This window comes from Oncorhynchus keta, chromosome 12 (assembly GCF_023373465.1).
Source record: "Oncorhynchus keta strain PuntledgeMale-10-30-2019 chromosome 12, Oket_V2, whole genome shotgun sequence".
Classification (NCBI taxonomy): Eukaryota; Metazoa; Chordata; class Actinopteri; order Salmoniformes; family Salmonidae; genus Oncorhynchus; species Oncorhynchus keta.
In genome coordinates, this window is record NC_068432.1 from 2,063,939 (window position 1) to 2,081,416 (window position 17,478).

Genomic DNA, 17,478 nt, shown 5'->3' on the forward strand with positions numbered 1-17,478 from the left:
AAAAAAAGTTAGTATCACATAACATTACATTCATTGACATTACCATAGAAAGGGATCATTAGCCGATAAATGCAAAACCTTATCACACTTCTTGATGGGATAGTGGGTGCGAGATGCACAGTATTGCATGATTTTGACCTAGCCTGCTTCCATTGGTTGGTGTGCATTGCAGACAGTTAGCTATGCTGGTAGATTCAAGGACTTATTTTAATCCCTTTTTTTTCCTCCTCTGGCCACAGACTATCATTGAGTGTCTGAAGTATGTAACAGCTGGTGAATTTCCCCCAGGAAGCAAAGGGAATACATTTGTTCATGATCCAAAGGTGAGGACCTCTTGTCTGTCTTGGTTGGCTTTGCAAGTGAGTTTGTTTATACATCAATGCAAAGCAGAGAAATATGAATGTTTTGTCAACATTATTCATAACAAAGGCCTGGAGGTTTTTTTCTCATCAGCGAAAACCCAGGACTCGTATTTATAGCATCCTCCGTGGCATACACAGTTCCTAGGCCCTGGTTGTCATGCATAAGAGGTACCTAATATTGCCTTTGGTGTGTTAGGATGCTCATGAGACTGACGTGCGAGCTCAGATCCGACTGCAGTTCACCGATCTAAATGGAGACAAGGTGGCAGTTCAAAGGTCCATGCAGGCAACACAGAAGGGCAAGAAGACTGAGTTCAGAAGTCTGGAGGGGGTCATCACCAGGATCAAGTGAGTTTAAGTGTTACTCTACCTTAACCACAGAATATGTTCAAGAGAAGTGGTAGGCACTATATTGTACACAGGACCGGCCCACCCATTTGGCAGGTGCCTAGGGTCGAATGTTGACGAGGGGGACATTTTCCGAGCGAAGCTGATCGACACACCAACAACACAACGCATCACATAATTCTCTCCGAAAACATATACACATTATACGGACTAGGGATATACATTTTGGTCAATTTTGCCTCCGACTAATTGAGCCTCATTAACCCGTCATCAAACGGTAAAAAAATACGTCCTTACAGTAAAATGATGTGACCAACAGAACATACTATCAGAGATCTGTATATAATGACGAGATGCTTATATTTCCTCCCAAGGCGACAAGGCAGGCGACAAGCTTAGGCCCAAAATAAGCCCATAGAAACGCATTGGGCTTATTTCGGACTCTTGCTTCCCTGCCACCTCTGATACTATGCATGCATACAAGGACCGGACATTTTTTGTTAAGAGCTTAATGGAAACAATAGCAAGCCTATCATCTTAGTCAAAAGGATATAGCCTATTATTGAACATGCAACTACTGTAATGAAGCAACTAATACAATTGGTGGAAAACACAGTTCTAAACAGCGTACCTAATATAAGCAGTTCCATATGTGACAGAGATGAACATCTGTTAGAAACTTAGTGGGGTAATCCAATAGCAACAACAATGATAGATTTCTAATATGACTAGGATTGTGCTTTTGGCTTCTGGACAACGGAATAAAGTGGATTTGAAAACCAATAGAACAGGAGAGAATTGCTGGTTAATGGCATGAGGAAGGTCTATAACATAATTTCCTCGTTTCTATGGATGGATTTGGCAATGCAAGACGCTCCTCAGTAAAACGTTCAGGTTTCAAACAATTTTACTGCCTCAAGCTCCCATTGCAAAGTGCTGATTGTCAGCGGTAGACAGGCTATTGCCTATGCACCCGATTGGGTGGCACACTTTAATTACGAGTTGAGGTATAGAAATAGCTCCTTTTTAATCGTGGTCAGCAAAGTTTTTAACACGTGATTGCATTTAGAATGATTTGTTGCGCAATATAACTGGGCTTACAAAATCAGGTTTCATTCCAGTACATGCTTTTTGAGGAGCTACTTTCACACTGTCTGACAGGTGATAGGATATTCCGCTCCTCAAACTAGGCTCTGTATGCTGTGTGATAAGATGCATGACAACAAATACACACGCCTCAAATAAATGCCACACAATTATGCCAATTAATCTATAGCCCGATATGCATGACCGGTCAAATTTACATTTACAAAAAAAAAACATTTTAGGAATTTAGTAGATGCTCTTATCCAGAGCGACTTAGAGGAGAAATTAGGGTTAAGTGCCTTTCTCAAGGGTACATCAACATATATATTTCACCTAGTCGGCTTAGGTATTCGAATCGGCAACCCTTAGATTATTGGCCCAACACTCTTAACCGCTAGGGTACCTGCCACACCTAAACTATGCTTGTTTTCTATTTTTACATTTACATTTTTGTCATTTAGCAGATGCTCTTATCCAAAGCGACTTACACTAGTGAGTTCATACATTTTCTTACTTTTTTCGTACTGGTCGCCCATAGGAATCGAGCCCACAACCCTGACATTGCAAGAGCCATGCTTTACCAACTGTGCCACACGGGACTCTATATCTAAAGTAATGTAGCCTACAGGCTACTCTTTATTATGTGTTTTTTCTGTAGCCTATAGACTGGAGACCGTATTTATGACAATGTTATGAGACAGACATTTATTTTTGTATTTTCTTTACATCACGCATATTAGGGATGTAACGATTCACCGCTACGTAACAGTCCCGGTTCAGATGTGTAAGATAGGAGTGCATTGGTCCGCGGGACCCACAAACCAATCCAAATGAGGCAATCCAAATGCAACATGCATTGGTCAGAAAATCTATTCAAATGTTACGAATCGCCCATTCACCAATTTTTAGCGGTGCTCAAATGATTTATTCCTTCCGAAAATACAGCTGTCCTCTCCATCAGTGTTGAACTTATCACATAATTATGTTGACAGTCATTGATCTACAAGTCATTTTTCATGCTGAAAAATCCCAGGCAATATTAGTAGCCTAGTCAAACAGCTGCGAAAAGCTCGCTTCGATTGGTGACCATCGAGAGCGTCACCTTCGGCATTCAAATGTTTATAAAATGGCTTACGCAAAGTTAGGCTTTATTCGTTGAGCGTGACAACCAATATACAGTTGATGTCGGAAGTTTAGATACATGGCCTTCGACTTTCGTCTCTCCCGAGCCCATACGGGAGCTGTAGCAATGAGACGAGATAGTAACTACTAACAATTGGATACCACGAAAAGGGGGTAAAATTGAAGTTTTTTTTTTAAGTGCCCAATAATTATTTCCATGATTCCAACAATTTCCCCCAAGTGTTTTGATCAATTTCGCAAGTCAAATCACAATATTTAGGTTTTTGGTTTTTGTTGCTCATATCATGCAGCCCTACATGTTGATTACATTTACATTACATTTAAGTCATTTAGCAGACGCTCTTATCCAGAGCGACTTACAAATTGGTGCATTCACCTTATGACATCCAGTGGAACAGCCACTTTACAATAGTGCATCTAAATCTTTTAAGGGGGGTGAGAAGGATTACTTTATCCTATCCTAGGTATTCCTTAAAGGGGTGGGGTTTCAGGTGTCTCCGGAAGGTGGTGATTGACTCCGCTGTCCTGGCGTCGTGAGGGAGTGTGTTCCACCATTGGGGAGCCAGAGCAGCGAACAGTTTTGACTGGGCTGAGCGGGAACTGTACTTCCTCAGTGGTAGGGAGGCGAGCAGGCCAGAGGTGGATGAACGCAGTGCCCTTGTTTGGGTGTAGGGCCTGATCAGAGCCTGGAGGTACTGAGGTTCCGTTCCCCTCACAGCTCCGTAGGCAAGCACCATGGTCTTGTAGCGGATGCGAGCTTCAACTGGAAGCCAGTGGAGAGAGCGGAGGAGCGGGGTGACGTGAGAGAACTTGGGAAGGTTGAACACCAGACGGGCTGCGGCGTTCTGGATGAGTTGTAGGGGTTTAATGGCACAGGCAGGAGCCCAGCCAACAGCGAGTTGCAGTAATCCAGACGGGAGATGACAAGTGCCTGGATTAGGACCTGCGCCGCTTCCTGTGTGAGGCAGGGTCGTACTCTGCGGATGTTGTAGAGCATGAACCTACAGGAACGGGCCACCGCCTTGATGTTAGTTGAGAACGACAGGGTGTTGTCCAGGATCACGCCAAGGTTCTTAGCGCTCTGGGAGGAGGACACAATGGAGTTGTCAACCGTGATGGCGAGATCATGGAACGGGCAGTCCTTCCCCGGGAGGAAGAGCAGCTCCGTCTTGCCGAGGTTCAGCTTGAGGTGGTGATCCGTCATCCACACTGATATGTCTGCCAGACATGCAGAGATGCGATTCGCCACCTGGTCATCAGAAGGGGGAAAGGAGAAGATTAATTGTGTGTCGTCTGCATAGCAATGATAGGAGAGACCATGTGAGGTTATGACAGAGCCAAGTGACTTGGTGTATAGCGAGAATAGGAGAGGGCCTAGAACAGAGCCCTGGGGGACACCAGTGGTGAGAGCGCGTGGTGAGGAGACAGATTCTCGCCACGCCACCTGGTAGGAGCGACCTGTCAGGTAGGACGCAGTCCAAGCGTGGGCCGCGCCGGAGATGCCCAACTCGGAGAGGGTGGAGAGGAGGATCTGATGGTTCACAGTATCGAAGGCAGCCGATAGGTCTAGAAGGATGAGAGCAGAGGAGAGAGAGTTAGCTTTAGCAGTGCGGAGCGCCTCCGTGATACAGAGAATAGCAGTCTCAGTTGAATGACTAGTCTTGAAACCTGACTGATTTGGATCAAGAAGGTAATTCTGAGAGAGATAGCGGGAGAGCTGGCCAAGGACGGCACGTTCAAGAGTTTTGGAGAGAAAAGAAAGAAGGGATACTGGTCTGTAGTTGTTGACATCGGAGGGATCGAGTGTAGGTTTTTTCAGAAGGGGTGCAACTCTCGCTCTCTTGAAGACGGAAGGGACGTATCCAGCGGTCAGGGATGAGTTGATGAGCGAGGTGAGGTAAGGGAGAAGGTCTCCGGAAATGGTCTGGAGAAGAGAGGAGGGGATAGGGTCGAGCGTGCAGGTTGTTGGGCGGCCGGCCGTCACAAGACGCAAGATTTCATCTGGAGAGAGAGGGGAGAAAGAGGTCAGAGCACAGGGTAGGGCAGTGTGAGCAGAACCAGCGGTGTCGTTTGACTTAGCAAACGAGGATCGGATGTCGTCGACCTTCTTTTCAAAATGGTTGACAAAGTCATCTGCAGAGAGGGAGGAGGGGGAGAGGGGGAGGAGGATTCAGGAGGGAGGAGAAGGTGGCAAAGAGCTTCCTAGGGTTAGAGGCAGATGCTTGGAATTTAGAGTGGTAGAAAGTGGCTTTAGCAGCAGAGACAGAGGAGGAAAATGTAGAGAGGAGGGAGCGAAAGGATGCCAGGTCCGCAGGGAGGCGAGTTTTCCTCCATTTCCGCTCGGCTGCCCGGAGCCCTGTTCTGTGAGCTCGCAATGAGTCGTCGAGCCACGGAGGCGGGAGGGGAGGACCGAGCCGGCCTGGAAGATAGGGGACATAGAGAGTCAAAGGATGCAGAAAGGGAGGAGAGGAGGGTTGAGGAGGCAGAATCAGGAGATAGGTTGGAGAAGGTTTGAGCATAGGGAAGAGATGATAGGATGGAAGAGGAGAGAGTAGCGGGGGAGAGAGAGCGAAGGTTGGGACGGCGCGATACCATCCGAGTAGGGGCAGTGTGGGAAGTGTTGGATGAGAGCGAGAGGGAAAAGGATACAAGGTAGTGGTCGGAGACTTGGAGGGGAGTTGCAATGAGGTTAGTGGAAGAACAGCATCTAGTAAAGATGAGGTCGAGCGTATTGCCTGCCTTGTGAGTAGGGGGAAGGTGAGAGGGTGAGGTCAAAAGAGGAAAGGAGTGGAAAGAAGGAGGCAGAGAGGAATGAGTCAAAGGTAGACGTGGGGAGGTTAAAGTCGCCCAGAACTGTGAGAGGTGAGCCATCCTCAGGAAAGGAGCTTATCAAGACATCAAGCTCATTGATGAACTCTCCGAGGGGACCTGGAGGGCGATAAATGATAAGGATGTTAAGCTTGAAAGGGCTGGTAACTGTGACAGCATGAAATTCAAAGGAGGCGATAGACAGATGGGTAAGGGGAGAAAGAGAGAATGACCACTTGGGAGAGATGAGGATCCCGGTGCCACCACCCCGCTGACCAGAAGCTCTCGGGGTGTGCGAGAACACGTGGGCGGACGAAGAGAGAGCAGTAGGAGTAGCAGTGTTATCTGTGGTGATCCATGTTTCCGTCAGTGCCAAGAAGTCGAGGGACTGGAGGGAGGCATAGGCTGAGATGAACTCTGCCTTGTTGGCCGCAGATCGGCAGTTCCAGAGGCTACCGGAGACCTGGAACTCCACGTGGGTCGTGCGCGCTGGGACCACCAGATTAGGGTGGCCGCGGCCACGCGGTGTGGAGCGTTTGTATGGTCTGTGCAGAGAGGAGATAACAGGGATAGACAGACACATAGTTGACAGGCTACAGAAGAGGCTACGCTAATGCAAGGAGATTGGAATGACAAGTGGACTACACGTCTCGAATGTTCAGAAAGTTAAGCTTACGTAGCAAGAATCTTATTGACTAAAATGATTAAAATGATACAGTACTGCTGAAGTAGGCTAGCTGGCAGTGGCTGCGTTGTTGACTTTGTAGGCTAGCTGGCAGTGGCTGCGTTGTTGACACTACACTAATCAAGTCGTTCCGTTGAGTGTAATAGTTTCTACAGTGCTGCTATTCGGGGCTAGCTGGCTAGCTGGCAGTGGCTGCGTTGTTGACACTACACTAATCAAGTCGTTCCGTTGAGTGTAATAGTTTCTACAGTGCTGCTATTCGGGGCTAGCTGGCTAGCTAGCAGTGTTGATTACGTTACGTTGCGTTAAAAGAACGACAATAGCTGGCTAGCTAACCTAGAAAATCGCTCTAGACTACACAATTATCTTTGATACACAGACGGCTATGTAGCTAGCTATGTAGCTAGCTACGATCAAGCAAATCAAACCGTTGTGCTGTAATGAAATGAAATGAAAATGTGATACTACCTGTGGAGCGAAGCGGAATGCGACCGGGTTGTTGAGTGCGGAAGTTCTATTCAGTAGACGTTGGCTAGCTGTTGGCTAGCTAGCAGTGTCTCCTACGTTAAGGACGACAAATAGCTGGCTAGCTAACCTCGGTAAATTAAGATAATCACTCTAAGACTACACGCTCTAAACTACACAATTATCTTGGATACGAAGACAGCAAAGACAACTATGTAGCTAGCTAACACTACACTAATCAAGTCGTTCAGTTGAGTGTAATAGTTTCTACAGTGCTGCTATTCGGTAGACGGTGGACGTTTGCTAGCTGGCTAGCTGCTGGGCAGATAGCAGTGTAGACTACGTTAGGACGACGAAATACGAAGTTGCAATAGAAGTGCTGACTGTTTCACTTTGTTGTCCTCTTTCTTTTCCTTTTTCTTCTGTCCTTCTTTTGTCCTTATTTTGTCTTCCTTTCTTCTGTTAACTAGATATTTTTGTTGTTATTCTTTGTAAGCTAGCTAGCTTCTTCCAGGAGAGTCCCTAGCAACTGCTTAGCAACAAGTAAACAATTCTGCTAGCAATTCAGCTAGCTAAGATAACTGTACAATTTTATGAAAAATAGTTAATTTTTCAAAAGCCTGTCTTTTTGGTTTGTTCCTTGTTTTGTCTTCTATTGAGTCTTGCAGTTTTCTCTTGATTTTTTCGATGTACTTCACTCTAAAAAAACATTTAAATCTCAATATATACAGGAGCTCATTGTTGATGTCAGGACTCTGTCCAGTCAAGTTCTTCCACACAGATCTCGAAAACCATTTCTGTATGAACCTCACTTTGTGCACGGGGGCATTGTCATGCTGAAACAGGAAAGGGCCTTTCCCAAACTGTTGCCACAGAGTAGGAAGCACAGAATCCTCTAGAATGTCGTTGTATGCTGTAGTGTTAAGATTTCCGTTCACTGGAACTAAGGGGCCTAGCTCGAACCATGAAAAACAGCCCCAGACCATTATTCCTCCTCCACCAAACTTTACAGTTGGCACTATGCATTCGGGCAAGTAGTGTTCTCCTGGCTTCCGGCAAATCAAGATTTGTCCGTCGGACTGCCAGATGGTGAATTGTTCATCACGCCAGAGAGCGTGTTTCCACTTCTCCAGAGTCCAATGGTGGCGAGCTTTACACCACTCCAGCCAACACTTAGCATTGTGCATGGTGATCTGCATGCTTGTTTGCAGCTGCTCGGCCATGGAAACCCATTTCATGAAGTTTCTGACGAACAGTTCTTGTGCTGACTTTTCTTCCCGAGGCAGTTTGGAACTCGGTAGTGAGTGTTGCAACCGAGGACAGACAATTTTTACACTACATGCTTCAGCATTTGGCAGTCCTGTTCTGTGAGCTTGTGTGGCCTACCACTTTGCGGCTGAGCTGTTGTTTCCATTTCATAACAGCACTTAGAGTTGACCAGGGAAGCTCTAGCAGTGCAGAAATTTGACGAACTGACTTTTTGGAAAGTTGGCATCCTATGACGGTGCATCTTGGAAAGTCAGATCTTCAATAAGGCCATGTTACTGACAAGATTAGTCTATGGAGATTGCATGGCTGTGTACACAATTCTATTCACCTGTCAGCAACAGATGTGGGTGAAATGGCCAAATCCATTCATTTGGCCATGTAGTGTATTTAAAATGTATTCTGACGCTCAACAAAGTTATAGATGGATGATGATGTAATGATGGACAGTTTTTTTTCTCTGCGCTTATTTGAGCTGTTCTTGCCATAATATGGACTTGGTATTTTACCAAATAGGGCTATATTCTGTATACCACCCCTACCTTGTCACAACACAACTGATTGGCTCAAATACATTAAGAAGGAAATAAATTCTTAACATTAACAAGGCACACCTGTCATCTGAAATGCATTCCAGGTGACTACCTCATGAAGCTGGTTGAGATAATACCAAGAGTGTGCCAAAGCTGTAACCAAGGCAAAGGGTGGCTACTTTGAAGAATCTCAAATATAAATATATTTGAGATTACTACAGTCGTGGCCAAAAGTTGAGAATGACATAAATATTCATTTTCAGTCTGCTGCCTCAGTTTGTACGATGGCAATTTGCATATACTCCAGAATGTTATGAAGCGTGATCAGATGAATTGCAATTAATTGCAATTTGCCATGCAAATGAACTGAATCCCTAAAAAAAAACATTTCCACTGCATTTCAGGCCTGCCACAAAAGGACCAGCTGACATCATGTCAGTGATTCTCTCGTTAACACAGGTGTGTGTTGACAAGACTGGAGATCACTCTGTCATACTGAGTTCGAATAACAGACTGGAAGCTTAAAAAGGAGAGTGGTGCTTGGAATCATTGGTCTTCTTCTGTCAACCACGGTTACCTGCAAGGAAACACGTGCCATCATCATTGCTTTGCACAAAAAGGGCTTCACAGGCAAGGATATTGCTGCCAGTAAGATTGCACCTAAATCAACCATTTATCGGATCATCAAGAACTTCAAGGAGAGTGGTTCAATTGTTGTGAACGAGGCTTCAGGGCGCCCAAGAAAGTCCAGCAAGCGCCAGAACTGTCTCCTAAAGTTGATTCAGCTGCGGGATCGGGGCACCACCAGTACAGAGCTTGCTCAGGAATGGCAGGAGGCAGGTGTGAGGCAAAGACTTTTGGAGGATGGCCTGGTGTCAAGAAGGGCAGCAATGAAGCCACATCTCTCCAGGAAAAACATCAGGGACAGACTGATATTCTGCGAAAGGATTGGACTGCTGAGGACTGGGGTAAAGTTATTTTCTCTGATGAATCCCCTTTCCGATTGTTTGGGGCATCCAGAAAAAAGCGTGTCCGGAGAAGACAAGATGAGCGCTTACAATCAGTCCTGCGTCATGCCAACAGTAAAGCATCCTGAGACCATTCATGTGTGGGGTTTCTTCTCAGCCAAGGGAGTGGGCTCACTCACAATTTTTCCTAAGAACACAGCCATGAATAAAGAATGGTACCAACATATCCTCCGAGAGCAACTTCTCCCAACCATCCAGGAACAGTTTGGTGACGAATGCCTTTTCCAGCATGGTGGAGCACCTTGCCATAAGGCAAAAGTGATAACTAAGTGGCTTGGCGAACAAAACATCGATATTTTGGGTCCATGGCCAGGAAACTCCCCAGATCTTATTGAACTTGTGGTCAATCCTCAAGAGGCTGGAGGACAAACAAAAACCCACAAACTCCAAGCATTGATTATGCAAGAAAGGGCTGTCATCAGTCAGGTTGTGGCCCAGAAGTTAATTGACAGCATGCCAGAGCGGATTGCAGAGGTCTTGAAAAAGAAGGGTGAACACTGTAAATATTAACTCTTTGCATCAACTTCATGTAATTGTCAAAAGTATTTGACACTTATGAAATGCTTGTAATTATACTTCAGTATTCCATAGTAACATCTGACAAAAATATCTAAAGATACTGAAGCAGCAAACTTTGGTAATTAATATTTGTCCTCAACTTTTGGCCACAACTGTACATGATTCCATATGTGTTATTTCATAGTTTTGATGTCTTGACTATTATTCTACAATGTGAAAAATAAAGAAACCCTTGAATGAGTGTGTGTCAACTTTTGACTGGTACTGTATAGTGATGCACCAATATGACATTTTTGGTAGATTCCGATATAAATAAATAAAATAAAACCAATACCGATATTTACAATGTTAGTTGCCTTTTTAAGCATTCTGGAAGAGTTAAATAGTTAAAACACACACATGGACGCAGCGGTCTAAGGCACTGCGTCTGTGCAAGAGGCGTCACTACAGTCACTGGTTCGAATCCAGGCTGTATCACATCCGGCCGGGATTGGGAGTCCCATAGTGCGGCGCACAATTGGCCCAGTGTTGTCCGGGCCGTCATTGTAAGTATGAATTTGTTCTTAACTGACTTGCCTAGTTAAATAAAGGTTACACACACCCTGGCCAAAAAGTAATTTTGTTGGCATTGACGTATGTCCCCATTAACGGAAACCTAATCAAAACCTATTTATTTCACTTACTTGCTGTGCTGTTACGTTGTTCATTTGTTCAGTCGTTTCATTCTCAACCAGGATTTCTATGGAATGCCGTTTGGGTCGTGGCGTGTGAGAAAAGATACATGACACTTGTTTCAGTAGCTAGCTAACTAATCGCTAGGTATCATCTAAAACAACCCTAATTTATAAGACAGTTTTGTGATTAATGGTGGTCGGACCATCTATGTAACGCTAGCAACAATAAGGACTAGCCACAATAGTGGAATTTGTGGTTAGCCTTCAAAATAGAGGTATGGCATAATTGTACTATTTGTATTAATTTCAATTACTGTAAATTACACACTTTTATTTTGAAGGCAAACTGCAAATTCCACTTTTGTGCCTAATCCTTATTGTGGCTAGCTTCACAACTCAACCTGGTGCGGTCGAGCCTCACGAGCCAGATGAAACTAGCTGGCTGCTTATAAAGTTAGCTTTGGGCAACAGGGTTAAGTTGCTGACTAGCTATTTATTTTCATGAACAGAAGTTCAATTTCAATAGGCGAACAACAAGTGGCAAACTAGCTAATACTTACTCACAAGGATTTGTGAATCGTTGCTAAGAATAATGAAAATGACTGCAGTTTCTACTGGTCATTGTTTTCAGGCTGTTTGTATTGGTGCTAGCTAGGTTGAACAAATTGTGCTTCATTGCCAACGCTCTATTGTAAACGCATCGTTCATGGCCGGTGTTTGCTTGTTTGCAGACTTTTCTGTACAGCTTTCTTTTTTGACATGCAAAGACCCAAATGGCATTCCCTAGTATGCATGTCGTGGCGCTAATAGCAGTGACGCTATTACTGTGAAAAAATTGCGCACTTGGTAGTGTGTACTGGGGCTCGATCAGCGAAAGCCAACATCACCCACGATAGAGAACAGTTGATTGTCAAGGGCAATGAATTCCATTATCTTGGCTTTAATGGATATCGCTGAAATTATTACTCTTTCAAATGACTGCTCGATCCACACAGCAGACATTGAGCTAGTTTCGGAATGCTATGTTGCAGATATAGCACAACATTTTACATGGCGTCATTACATCATGTACCTACGTTATATAGGTATGCACGTCAGCTTTGAAATCGGTTTTGCACATCGGGGCGTCATACTAGACATTGGCATTTTTATCTAATATCGTCCGATTCCGATATGTTCACCGATATATCGTGCATCCATAGTACTCTATATACACTACCGTTCAAAAGTTTGGGGTCACTTAGAAATGTCCTTTTAAAAAATAAAATAAAAAGCACACTGATATACTTGTCTTTTGCTCAGTTGTGCACCGGGCCTCCCACTCTTTCTATTCTGGTTAGAACCGTTTGCGCTGTTCTGTGAAGGGAGTAGTCCAGTGTTGTATGAGATCTTCAGTTTCTTGGCAATTTCTCGCATTGAATAGCCTTCATTTCTCAGAACAACAATAGACTGGTGGAGTTTCAGAAGAAAGTTCTGTTTCTGGACATTTTGAGCCTATAATCAAACCCACAAATACTGATGCTCCAGATACTCAACTAGTCTAAAGAAATCCAGTTTTATTGCTTTAAATCGCCACAACGGTTTTCAGCTAAGCTAACATAATTGCAAAAGGGTTTTCTAATGACCAATTAGCCTTTTAAAATTATAAACTTTGATTAGCTAACTTGGTTGCTGATAATGGGCCTCTGTACGCGTATGTAGATATCCCATTAAAATCAGCCATTTCCAGCTACAAAAGTAATTTACAACAAAAGCCATTTACAACATTAACAATGTCTAAACTGTATTTCTGATCATTTTGTTATTTTAATGGACAAAAAATGTGCCTTTTTTCTTTTAAAAACAAAGGACATTTCTAAGTTACCCCAAACTTTTGAATGCGTGTGTGTTTTTGAATGCACTGGACCTTTTTTTAAACGTTGATGCTTTCCCAGGCATGGAGAGAAGGTGAGCCTGAGCTCCAAATGTGCAGAGCTGGACAGAGAGATGATCTCAGCCCTGGGTGTGTCTAAAGCTGTCCTCGACCATGTCATCTTTTGTCACCAAGAGGAGTCCAACTGGCCCCTGGGAGAAGGGAAGCCCCTCAAGAACAAATTTGATGCCATCTTCTCAGCCACAAGGTACGCATGTTGTTAACTACTGCTACTCTCTGTTCATTATATATGCATAGTCACTTTAGCCATATCTACATGTACATACTACCTCAATCAACCTGACTATCCGGCGTCTGTATGTAGCCTCACTACATTTTATTGCCTCGCTACTGTATATAGCCTGTCTTTTTACTGTTGTTTTTTCTTTACTTACCACTTGTTGTATTCGGCGCACGTGACAAATAAACTTTGATTTGATTTCACCAGGGAATTTAATTTGACATTCTTATTCAATTCTTGAATTGGAATTAGACAGTTGAATTGATTTGTAAAAATATGAATATTTGGAAATTAATTGAATTGGGATTCAATATTATCAAAAATTTACTCCACGGTTTGTTTCCACTTGTACATCTATATTTCCAGTATAGCAAAGCTGTTTCAAGCGTGACATGATCAGCCTGAAAGCCTAAGGGAATTAAATTGGAATTAGTGGAATTGTTGGGGATCATATTGAATTGGAAATGTAATTTATGGAATTGAGAGGAATTTGAATTAAATGGAATTTATAGCGAGAGGTAATTTAATTACATTAGAATTTGTGGAATTAACTCTAACCCTGATGGATATAAAGGATTTAGCTGTGAACCAACCATTTTCCCTCCCTCCCCTTGTCAGGTACATCAAGGTGCTGGAGACGCTGAGGCAGCTGAGGCTCAAGCAGTCTAACGAGGTGAGAGAGTGCCAGGTGGAGCTGAAGTTCCTGAAGCTGAACAAGGATAAAGCCCTCGAGATCAGGGAGCTGCTTGCCAGCAAGGAGACCCAGCTGGCCTCCTCCAAAGATGCCGTACAGAAGATAGCGGGCCAGATCGAACCCCTGGAGGTGTGAACTCAGTCCATAGATAATTAGTTCTAGACAAGATGAATGGTTTACATCTGCTTATGTTAGTGTTTTATAGAGCGTTATTTAGAAGCCAATTTAGATGCTAAACTAATTGTTTTTGTCCTGTCTAAAAGTAGCCTACTTTGAGTAACTACATTTTAAATGTAGGCATGCAATGGATAAAGTCTAGATTAATACTGCTTTTTAAGTATTTCTACCTGTTTTATTTCAGAACCGACTGGTTGACATTGATGAGAATCTGGGAAAAGTGATGAAACTCGACAATGACATCAAGGCTTTAGACAGCAGGAAAAAGCAGATGGAGGAAGACAACCAGGAACTGGAGGAGAAAATGGAGCAGGTGTGACAGACGCATTTCACCAGAACACTATTCCATTCTCATCAAAGGGGAACACCTTGTGTTTGTGAGCCCAACATCTGCTAACAAAGAACCAATTGTCCATTTTGAGAAGAGCTTAATTAGCGTATAGGAAAAGCACGATAATCTCAGTGCTATTAGATAACGAATTGGACTCTGCAGCTTTAAATTTACAGATGACAAGTCAGTACAGTACAGATCTTTATTCAGACAATATCTTGTAACATTTTGGAACTCTCTCCCTTTCATGCATCTTTCCTTCATCCTTAAGGGTTGTGTCTGTCATGTCCAAGACCTGTTCCAATCCATCTGTGTGGCCTGTGTAACTGAAGCCCTGTTGTGTGGCTGTGTGGCCGAACTCAGGTGTTCCAGGGCTCAGGTGAGCAGCTGCAGGAGATGTACCAAAATCACCAGAGGACAGTGAAGGAGAAGGAGAAGAGGTTTACAGAGTGCCAGAGGGAGATGGAACGAGCCGGGAGAGAGTGCCAGAGACTCAACCGCCTCCAGTCCGACCTTCTAGTTGAACAAGGTGTGACATTGGAGTGACTACACTATATAACCATGAAGAGTTCTATGTTGGGTGCATATAAGTCATGTTATATTTCAGTTTGTCAGTGTTTATTTGCTTTATCGATGCGCTAGACCAGGGGTCTCCAACCTTTTCTAGTATGTGAGCTACTTTTTAAAAAAAATTTAAAATACTTTGTGCCGATTTGAAAGCTCGCAATTTCTTATTTTCTTTACCCTGCAGCTCTTTCCCGGTCCTTGGTGTATAAGACATGTATTTTTTTTCTGTTGTATTCTCAATATTACAATTATTCATAGAGAAACAACAAAAGCGGAAGGTGGAAGAGTCCATTTCATTGCTTAAAGAGAAATTCCACCTTAAAATGCATCATACCAGCTGTATTTTGAAAGTTATACATCTTGAGGACTTGATTTCTGACGTGCAAAACATTTTTAATATGACACGGTTTTTGGGGAAAGTCTGTACCACCCACAAGATGGAAAGGAAGACCCAGAGTTACCTCTGCTGCAGAGGATAAGTTTGTGAGAGTTAATTGCAGCCCAAATAAATGCTTCACAAGAGTTCAAGAAACCGATACATCTCAACATCAACTGTTCAGAGGAGACTGTGTGAATCAGGCCTTCATGGTCGAATTGCTGCAAAGAAATCACTACTAAAGGACACCAATAAGAAGAGACTTGCTTGGGCCAAGAAACCGGAGTAATGGACATTAGACCAGTGGAAATCTATCCTTTGGTCTGGGGTCCAAATTGGAGATTTTTGGTTCCAAGCGCCGTGTCTTTGTGAGATGCAGTGTAGGTGAACAGATGATATCCGCATGTGTAGTTTCCACTGTGAACCATGGAGGATGGAGTGTTATGGTGTGGGGATGGTGACACTAGCAATGATTTATTTAGAATTCAAAGCACACTTAATCAGCATGGCTACCGCAGCATTCTGCAGCGATGCGGCATCCCATCTGGTTTGTGCTTAGTGGGACTATCATTTATTATTCAACAGGACAGTGACCCAAAACACACCTCCAGGCTGTGTAAGGGCTATTTGACCAAGGAGAGTGATGGAGTGCTGCATCAGATGACCTGACCTCCACGATCACCATTGCTGGAAATTAACCCATTTGAGATGGTTTAGGATGAGTTGGACCGCAGGGTGAAGGAAAAGCAGCCTGCATATGTGGGAACTGTTGAAAAGCATTCCTCATGAAGATGGAAGATAACACTTTTGGTTACTACGTGTGTGTTATCTCATAGTTTGTGTGTGAGGCACGAGCACCAAACAGGCAGAGGGATGGGCAATATTGCTGGAAATTAATTGGGAGATATTGATACATGGTGGCTAACCAGGGGTAGAATGATGTCAATGTGGCTTTGATTGGATAGTACATTTTACATTACATTTAGTAATATAGCAGACGCTCTTATCCAGAGCACCTTACAGTAGTGAGAGCATACATTTTCATACTGGTCCCCCTTGGGAGTCGAACCCACAACCCTGGTGTTGCAAGCGCCATGCTCTACCAAGTGAGCCACACGGGACTACACTTGCCAGAAGGTTTATCACAGTTTGCATGCAACATGTGAAAAAAATGCATGTACTTTCAGAATGAATTGGCAAGCAACTCATAGGTGGGCTATGATCTACCTGTTGGAGACCCCTGCACTAAACCAGGTTTTCCCAAACTCTGACCTGGGGCCTCTACTGGGTGCATGTTTTGGTTTTTGCCCTAGCACCACACAGCTGTTTTGATTAACCGACTCCTCAAACTTTGGTTATTTGAATCAGCTGTGCAGTGCTAGGGCAAAAACCAAAAAGTGCAGCGGGGGGGGCAAGACCGAGTTTGGGAAAACCCTGCACGAGACTGATGTGTATTGGTTGGTCTACACACGCAACCAATAAACCTAATAGATCATGTTGAATATCATTAGTGGTGCTCATCTGATATTGATCATGTTGTGTTTCTCTCCTCCGTTAAGGTCGTCTCCAGCTGGAGGCTGATCGCCATGCCCAGAACATGAAGGCCCGTGACTCCCAGGTGAGAGCCCTGGCAGGCTATCTGGAGATGGAGGGCTACGACCGTTCCCCCTTCAATGACAGACAGCTGCAGAGCTTCAACCGCCAGGTCAAAGAAAGACTCGACCAGGAGACTGAGGCCGCCAACCAGGTCATGGTAAGAGAAAGTCCCGTCCACACGAAGGTTGGAAAGATGCAGCTTTGTTCCATTGATCTAGTTTTAACGGTCAGGAAACGGAACCTAAAACTGACTCCTGGCCCTATTCATGTTGTATAACTTTGTTCTTCCAAGCCATTCATCTGTATTCCAAACTGTGTTCCAGAGGGATATACAAGAGAAGGAGGCCATGAAGCAGCAGAGCATCGATGAGATACGAGACAAAAAGACTGGTCTGGAGAGGACCATGGAGCTGAAGAAAGACCTGCAGGTTAAGAAGCAGCATGAGCTGAGGAACGTCAAGTCTGACCTACAGAGACTGGAGGGCTCCTCCTCCCGGCTGCAGGAACTGGAGACAGAGCTCACCAAAGCGGTAGGCGCACAACACATTGCCTGCAATTTTTATCTGTGAATGTGTTGTTTATCCCTTAGATAACGTTCCGGAGTGTTTACTAGATGTGGTATACGCCTGGGTTTAAATTAGTGTCCCCGTAGATTTTCTTAGACAAC

General features: G+C 44.1%; 1 protein-coding gene across 2 annotated transcripts in view; it reads left to right on the forward strand.

The window, feature by feature from the left end:
- The window catches only part of rad50 (RAD50 homolog, double strand break repair protein), a 45,958-nt gene that overhangs the window by 3,280 nt on the left and 25,200 nt on the right, over positions 1-17,478 (forward strand). For both annotated transcript variants that reach the window (XM_035781554.1, XM_035781555.2), the window contains exons 3-10: positions 240-323; positions 559-710; positions 12,852-13,037; positions 13,689-13,893; positions 14,126-14,254; positions 14,636-14,801; positions 16,775-16,968; positions 17,135-17,341. In XM_035781554.1, coding sequence (XP_035637447.1) covers positions 240-323; positions 559-710; positions 12,852-13,037; positions 13,689-13,893; positions 14,126-14,254; positions 14,636-14,801; positions 16,775-16,968; positions 17,135-17,341 — 1,323 coding nt within the window. The remainder of the gene's footprint in view (positions 1-239; positions 324-558; positions 711-12,851; positions 13,038-13,688; positions 13,894-14,125; positions 14,255-14,635; positions 14,802-16,774; positions 16,969-17,134; positions 17,342-17,478) is intronic.